Raw genomic sequence first — 8,755 nt, 5'->3', positions numbered from 1 at the left:
CATTATCAGGCCCGTATTTACCGTTTCTACCATGTGAAATTCAGCATGCTTGGTCAGGATGTTTCCTCTGCGGCAGACTCACCACAACGCTCAGCGTGTATCTGATCAAAGTGAGTTCAGTGAGTCCTGTAAATAATCCACTCATTGCAGCGCAGCACGGCGAAAGTGGCACGATAACATTCACAGGGGAGAAAAGCTTGTCATGGGCGTGTGTTTGACAGAGTGAGGAGGTTTATGATATAAAAGGAGCATCTTATCGTCGTAGTCATGCTTGAACATGGGCCTCCCAAAGCATTGTGTTCTCCTAAAGTCACTCAACACGTCCAGTGAGGACAGCGGAAAGGACTTCGAAACATAAACAGACAGATTAAGCTGAAAGTGATATATTTTGGTTCTTGACAGCTGAATAAAAATCACCTTAATATTCCTGTTGAAACATAATGTCTGTTATAATTAATATCCCTTTACATTTGGAGTGTATTGAAGATTAAGATTGTAAATGTTGCTTAAAAATAGAAATTATTCTAACCATCCTGTGAATCATACAGGTATTACTGCAGCTGTGACACCACAGTGAGATAATAGTCTTCTGTTGCATAATGATCCTCAGTCCACTGATGTGAACTTATTCAGTTGTCTCTTTCTAGTGACCTTTATCCTACTTTGAGACATTTATTTTATATTATGAAGTGTTCCTAAAATTCTAACTTTATTTTATTATGTTTTGGGAAATTACACTTACTATACACTTGTTGAACATTATAGAAGTAAACTGATACCACTATAGAGCTGGAACTAGCAGGTGGCTAGCTTAGCTTAGCATAAAGAGTGGAAGCAGGAGGAAAAGCTAGCTTTGACCAAAGTTCCAAAATCAGTTTACCAGTTTCTAAAGCTCACTGCTTAACGCGTTTTTATTTGTTTAACCCAAGTAAAAATGACAAGATTGTGGTTTTAGAGGGGCTAATGTGTTGTAATTGACTGTTAGCTAAACCCCTCCCCCAAACAGCGATTGTCCAATCATAGCTTTGCATAAAGTGAGCTGGACACCGCATTTTCAACCAACTCAGGAAGTTAACGTTAGCTTAATTCAAATTGAGAATTTATCTTCCACCATTGTGCCAAAACAGAGCGCTTCACAGGAACAGCAACGGTAATAATTAGTGTGTGTTACAGAACAGACTAGCTGTCTCCCTCTCTCTTCCAGTCTTTATGCTAAGCTAATGGCTAACTCCTGGCAAGAAACTGAATTACCACTTTTCCAAAAAAAATGTTGATCACACCTTTAAACATTGTCTTGTGACTTCAGTAGCCTAACAGCCTGTGGTAATCTCTTACACACTAATTTTAATTAGTTTTATCCCAATAGTAGCATAAAATGAGCTGTGTAGCTTGAAAAATTCCAACTTGGCACCCCCCACTGGTAGTGTCAATGAAGAAACTTGGCATTGATCATAATAATTATCATTTGAAAGATGCTATAAAACTTCTACACATAGGAGCCTCAATTTTGCTGTTTTGCTTTACTTTCTGTTACTTAATATTATATTGACCCATTTATTTTCTGTTAAATATGCTACAGCGGTGAATCAGGAGCTGCTAACAGTAACATTTGTCTTGTGATTCCACTGCAGTGAATTTATTCCTGATAATCTTCTGGTGATCTTCATCAGTAGCTGCTGCTGTCATCGTCCTCAAATATCTCCATAATATTCCTTTAAGCGCGGAGATGTTTGGGGGAGGGCTCTGTTGGTGGGAACGGCCTCATGACGTGCCTCTGTTGACAATAGTAAAACCTCCACACACACACGCCCGCACCAGCACACACACACTGCCTCCACCTCTCTCACACGCTCCCGCCGAGCTGCCAGTGAACCACCGCCGCTCCGCGCTTCTCCATCTCCGCGTCCTGTGCGCACCGCGCCGCCTCTCCGCGTCCAGCTGCGCGCACCTCTCCCCCCGCGCTCCGGAGCTCCAAACTAGCGCCTGAAGCTGAACTGAGGCAACCCGGGACAGACAGAAACAGCGATGGACCGCCTGAACCTGTCGGAGGACCAGATCAAAGTGCTGGAGGACAGTTTCAAGAAAGTCAGCAAGCATCCGGATGAGACGACGCTCATGTTGATCGCTGCGGAGTGCGGACTGTCAGAGGAGGAAACACAAGTGAGTCACCGAACATGCCATGTGTGAATCTGATCAGAAACCTCTAGAAAACGTGTGGAATTAAGTTTTCCTACAGTTTTAGGCTGGAATAGATTGATTATAGTGTGTTGCTTGACAGAAATAATGAGATCATTGAACATTGGATTGATCCTACAGATTCGTTTCCATGTCTGATTCTTAATAAAGTGTGACTTCCTATGGAATCACTGTAAATTTCAGGGTTATTAAAGCATCCAGTGGAAATTTTCTAGTTTATAATGATGTTTTTCTAATCTCTAGATTCTCTGTGGTATTCCTGACTCCTTTAAGGACTTGTATTTTTCCTGTATTTGTACAATATCATGTATTTCCCACAGGCAGTGAGTCTCGTGTGCCATCTGTACACTTAACTGAGCAACGCACTTAAAATGTGACAACACACCACTGAGTAGTTAAATCTAAAGCAATTCATAGTGTTTTATCTGTGAAGTAACTGTCAGATGAACAACAGCACTTAAGTAAATATACTGAAGGAAACTAGCACTATCTAGCAGCTACAGGGTGAAAAGCTGTTTGTATGTTCATGTGTGTATTTGTGTGTTTGGTGTCAGACCTGGAGCTGCTCCGCTGACAGTGAGTGGACCAGGTTTGTGGACAGTGTCGGCACTCAGCCTGACCCTGGCCAACGGTTGTGTTAAAGCGTCTGATGAAATAATGCTGAGGGTGAAACAGTGACCACAAAGGCAGCAGCGTCCCACTGACTGTCACTGGAGCAGCTCCAGGCTGAAACACTGATTCTTCTGCACAGGCCGGCTTAAAGTTTAAAGCGGTGACCTAAAGGAAGGGTCGCGTGTCAATCAAGGCGTGTGGGCGGGACTGCGACGTCACTTTTGTTGACAAAGTTTGAGCTTCTTCCTGACGTGGATGGTGTCGCTTCTCGTGTTTATGCTGCTTTTATATTCAGTCGGATGTGGGAAACAAGTTTTTACTGAGCTGCTTTTGATGCTCGGGGAGGAGGAAAAGCTGAAAACATGTGGTTCAGTGTTTGTTAGGCTCCCACACCAAAGACTTCAATGTACAGCTGAAACTATTTGGTAGTTAATTAATTAATCGCCGGATAATTAATAGTTTATGTGAATTTTCAAGCAAAAATTCCAACTTTTCAGCTCAAATGTGAGGATTTGTTACATTTCTTTGAATCATGCGATAGTAAACTGAATATCTGAGATTCAGACTGTTGGTCGGACTAAACAAATTAGTTTATGTCGAGTAAATTGGCAGGTTAACGGTGAATGAAGATGGCTGCAGCTTAATTAACAACAACAATTAACAAAAATCAAGGTCTGCTTGCAAACTTTCAACCACATCTTCAAAATCAGATTAAGAATAAGAAGAACGAAGAACAATTTTTAATCAATTAATGTTACTGCAAGACAAGGAAAAGGAGCAAATTTGCCCACTGATCATTGCAAAGCTTATAAACGAACACAAATAAAATCAGAAACACTAATTTCTACTGAGGCAAGAGACATTTTAAGCACAAAAAGCCCATTTCAGCCCATTGTTACAGTCAGGAACTGACATAGAAAAACTTCAAATTATACAAAACATCTTATTATTACTCTACCAGCCGACCCCTCCCACGTGTAAACACTCCCACCATCCCTCTATCTGAGGAATGTCTTGGGTCTACTGTAAAGTCTGTCGCATCAGGATCCAGATGTGAAGCTTCAGGGTGCAGATAACGAGCAACATGCTGAAGTGCAGCTCCGGTAGCATTCCTCTGATAGATAGATCACCGTGACGGCACTCTGCTCTGAGAGTTTCACTCGTCGTCCATAACGAGTCTTTTTAAACGGCGAATGTCTCGTTTGGAGTAAAAGGCGTCAGCTGGTCTTCCTCTTCAGCATTTGGCAGGCAAACAGCGTGACTGTACGCTTAGCTGTACTCAGTCGGAGGTAAAACCCTGCATGTAAATTCTGTCATTTGAGTTGACATCAGGTTCGTTTCATAGGCAAATTTCTGCTCCCGTTCGCGCTCGTGAGGCCGACAGACGGGTTGAGATCGGGAGCTCTCACATGGAACATGTCCTTGTCATAAATCACTCTTTCAGTACGTTTCACAATTGAATTACTCACTCACACACTCTTTCAAGTTTATCACTGGTTTTTCTGCTTTGACTCCACAGACCAGTTCTTCTAGATGTCTCAGGGTGGAAGCTGCACAGGCACAAAAACAGCACATCAGATCCTCATCGTGTGTGAACAGGTTCATCAGATCAAGTATTTTGTATTATAGGTGGAGGTGTAGTCACTTCTACACCTTGTATACGCTGGCTGTGGAGCAAGATGGCAGCACTTATAGCCCAGAACAGAACCACTGTAGCTCCGAATGTCAGAATACGATGCTTGAAGCCTAAAATAATGTAAGAATGAGTGAAACTCGACTGGTGCAGTCAGCTGATCTGTTATGTCAGATACTGTAAAACCAAACAAAACTCATCTCGTGTAGGAAACCTGTAAAGCTGAAATAATGCTGCTGCAAACATACCCAAGCAAACAAACGCCTCGCTGAAACCACACAGAGAGCGGTGTTATGGACAACCATAGCTCTCAGAGGAGCCAATCGGCTACACTTTGTGCATTGATCCAACTAATCAGCTTGTTTGACGGGCTCAGAACGCACGTTATATAACATTATTCAGTTTGTACACACACGTATAAAAGAAGCAGCCATGCACATGTCTGCATGCTCATCAATGTGAAGCCCAGAGAAGCATACTTCAGCCTGGAGGCTGATGGGGCAGTCCAGCAATTTAGCACTGCATTTCCATAAGGAAGAGAGATGAATACAAAAGGTCAAAATGAGTGCTGCAGTGATTGAGACATCCTGACATTTATTCCTTGTAGAAATCCTGCTGTTCCCATGATGAAACTAATCATTTTCTCAGACTCTCAGTTTCATTATTTGGCTCCATCCACTCAGGTGTATAAATCAGCTTTTTCTGCCTCCAGAGCAGCTTTGAAAAGTGTTTGTTAAAATAAAACTGCGCTGTGATGTAAAGGTCTGCCCCCTCATCATGAGACCCTACTTCGTTTCCAGCTGATGTGAGGGGGGGCTTTTTTTCCCCTGGCTTTCTTTTTCTTCCTGCCACCCCTCGTGTTGGCTGTGTGGGATTTAACAAAGCTCTCATTGGAGGAGGTTTATCTGAAGAGACGCCCCGGCTGCCACACCCAGTTTCGCGTTAAAAACGTTTACAATCTGCTTCGGCCTCTGCGCGGCAGCTTTAAGCTCCTTTCATAAACCTTCATCGACTGTTTTATTTGTTTTCAGCCGATGACGTGACGGTAGAGTCGAGTTTGAAAGACCTCATTATGTAATCCGGTGCTAGTAAAAGGAACAGTGACACAAGCCCCTTTGTGTGGGTCAGCAGGATTATAAATCTCACCTTTATTGTTCTGAAGTGGCAGGTGTGCAACGCTTTTACAGGACATTCAAAGATCATTTGTACTCAAAAGGACAAGAAACAAAACCAAGCACAAAACAACTGACTTCCATTCAAAACCTGGAAGAGAACATGTTTAAAGGCTAAAACCTGGTAGACTGGAACTTCTGTAGCTGGTAAATATCTAATGATGAACTCTAGTAACTCACAAAATTTATGTCCTGCGTCATAGAAAAGAGCCACACGAACGTGAAATCCCAAAACACAGAGTGCAGCACAGACAGCCAAGTCTTAAATTGACTTAGTCTCTGCATTTTGAAACGCCCACATGAGACCAAATGAGAATCTCATGTGTCTTCATTGCAAAATGTGGAAATCGTCCCTCCTGTCAGGCACATGTCTCACACAGCCAGCCGGGGTCTTGTGTCTTAAGGCCGCCATCTTGAATCCCTGCCTTTCCCCTCAGCGTTATCGAGATGATGTCAGCCTTGTTGTGACTCCCTTGACAACGCGAACCGCAAAACAGCAATGCGCCAGGTCACGGGCGTGCGTCGGGGCGCTCGGCCGAGTCATCGTCTGGCCAGAGCTGCAGCGTAGCACTTATTGGTGCAGGCAGCTTTTGCAGGGAACCGGATCCAGAGGAGCAGGCCCCGTCAGTGCCTGCGTTCTCTTCTAAAACTGGTTGGAAACATTGGTCTTCTGTGGTTTTCCTGACACAGTTAGCCTGAAGGTCACTGCTGTGTCTGTGTGAGTCAGTGACCGCATTTACATGCACCAAGAAATGTGACTGCAATGTGTTTATGAAGATAATGAAAGGCACATAGCTGCAGTTAATGACTCTCTTTTAATCATAGACTTCTTATTTGGGGTTTCTGTATTGATGATTGCTTTCTGGTCACAGAAATAACCAAACAAAAAAGACAAAACTAAAAACAGCTGGAATGAAGATCTCTGATCCCAAATGATGTTTGTCTTCAACTCAGACCACCCTGAAGCCTTTTCATCATTCAGCCCAAACAAAACTTTAATTCTGCATTAATTTGCTGTTTTAGATACCAAAACATAACTTTCAGCCATCCTGTAATTTTTTGGTAACATACTTTCATACATGCTCCTGATGATCTCCTACACAAAACCCAAAGTCCTATCATAAAAATACCATAATGTTGCATAATTAACATTAGCATCTTGCAAATTATGTACTGCAGGTACATAAATTTTGCTATGCTAGTATGATAGCAAGCTAACGAGCAACATATCATATTTACTGCACTGTGACTATGTTAACATGCTAACAGTAACACGTTAAAGTGCTAAATGTTTGGTGCTAAATGTCAGCATATGTTGTTCAAAAGCCATTTAAATGGATAACATGCAAATGCTAGAATGCTAAAATGCAAAATGTTACATGCTTAATATCAACATGTTGAATTTAATAGCTGTTTGCATGGATAACATGCTAATGCTAGAATGCTAAGATGCTAAATATTGCATGCTAAATGTCAACATGCGCTAGATTCAGTCACTGTGTATGCATGTTAACATGCTATTGATAGAATGACAAAAATGCTACATGTTAGCACATTTAAAAGTCAGTGCCCATTAACAGACTAAAGACTTTGTGAATAAATTTGTTCCTTCCTTCTTGTAAGCTTGCTAACATTTTCAGGTTGTCTCCAGTTAATAGGCTGAAAGCTTTGTTTACTGTCGATGTTCTGAAAATGTGGAAATTCGGGGCACATGCTAAGCTAAGCTAAAATATTCTGAGATTGATACAGGTCTCATCTCTCAGAAAGCAAAATATTTATTTTTATGAGCAGCTGTCATATATTCAGGAGATGATGAGTACAGTCTGGATGTCTTTAGCCTGGCTAGCAGCTAATGAGGCCGTCATGCTCAAATTACATCAAAACAAACTGTAATAGACACCATCTTAAACATTTCACAGCTCTTTAAGTTGCACATCAGTAGGACTACAGTTGTTTTAGTGTCTCGTGTGTCTTGCTTGAATATTCACAATAACAGAGCACATGTAAACAGGAGTATTGGGTTGCCTCATGCAGACAGCTGAGCTGAAGTCTCAGTAATCATTACATGTTGTGTGTGTAAATACAACCAGTGGGCTGAGGATGAGAGAGGTAGCTTGGACAATGATTTCGGAGAACCCAGTATTTCCTTCAAATCGTTCTTGACAATACAAGAACTCCACCTGTGTCACTTCTCAGGAGGATTCATGTCAGTCGGACCGGTTACCTCATCGCTCTCGTGTTTCAGGCTCTGCTGCAGTTTGTGCCAGACACAGCTGCCTCGAACAAAAAAAAAAAACCCTCCTGGTTACCTGCTTTTAACACCACCCTCCATCCTTTTCTTCCTGTCTCCTCCAGAAATGGTTCAAGCTACGTAACGCACAGTGGAGGCAGGCGGAGGGTCTTCCAGCTGAACTGGGATCGGTGCTGGACTGAGGCTGGACAATGTGCTGGATGCCTGGAGCTCCGTGTTGACCTTGTTTCTCCTGGACAAACTGACCCCACCACCCCCTCCTCATACACTCCCCCCCTCCATGTGTCCATCTCTTTCTGTATCTATGAAGCTATTTTAACTTACTGTACTGAATGTGAAGGTGTTTGTGTGTTGCTGCCAATATAACCGCCATGTTTACAGAAATAAACATATTGTTATTATAAGTTAAAAATGGCTCGAGTGTGCTTTGAGGCTACTGTACGTCTGGGGTTCAAATTCACTGAGGAAGCAGAGTTATACAATGGTGGGATGAAGTTCAGAAAGGGTGGGGGTTTGGGGACAGCGTGCCTTTGTTTTCAGGCTTTGTTTACATGTATGTCTGTCAGCAGGGTGCGGAGCTGGACGCCGAGCCGTTCACGGGACAATAAAAGATGTAAGGAAGCGCTGGGATTACAATGGATGCTGCTGGAATCAGCTGCCGCTATCCAGGAACTTTCAGGGGCAAATCTGGAACACATGCAGTAATAACGGGGGGAGGACGGACATGTGAGCCGAATGGCAACACAGGCTAAACAAATGGCAGGTGATGTCATTTCATTGTCCACTCTCCGTGAAAAGGACGTGATCTCAGCAGCCAGTTAGAGCTTCATGCCCCAAAAAGATAATCTGTAGTTTTCTTAACGTCAAAAAACTCCAAGAAAAGATCAAAAC

At 42.7% G+C, this 8,755-nt stretch overlaps 1 protein-coding gene across 1 annotated transcript; it reads left to right on the top strand.

Annotated features, from left to right (window-relative positions):
- The first annotated feature begins 1,801 nt into the window (after positions 1-1,801).
- Positions 1,802-8,276, top strand: hopx (HOP homeobox). The gene is made up of 2 exons (XM_041944687.1): positions 1,802-2,160; positions 7,969-8,276. The coding sequence occupies exons 1-2, from the start codon at positions 2,026-2,028 to the stop codon at positions 8,044-8,046; spliced, it is 213 nt and encodes a 70-aa protein (XP_041800621.1). The 5' UTR covers positions 1,802-2,025; the 3' UTR covers positions 8,047-8,276.
- Positions 8,277-8,755: the final 479 nt, after the last annotated feature.

This window comes from Chelmon rostratus, chromosome 9 (assembly GCF_017976325.1).
Source record: "Chelmon rostratus isolate fCheRos1 chromosome 9, fCheRos1.pri, whole genome shotgun sequence".
Lineage (NCBI taxonomy): Eukaryota > Metazoa > Chordata > Actinopteri > Chaetodontiformes > Chaetodontidae > Chelmon > Chelmon rostratus.
The sequence above is the reverse complement of the archived record's forward strand: the minus strand, read 5'-3'. Positions and strand labels throughout refer to the sequence as shown.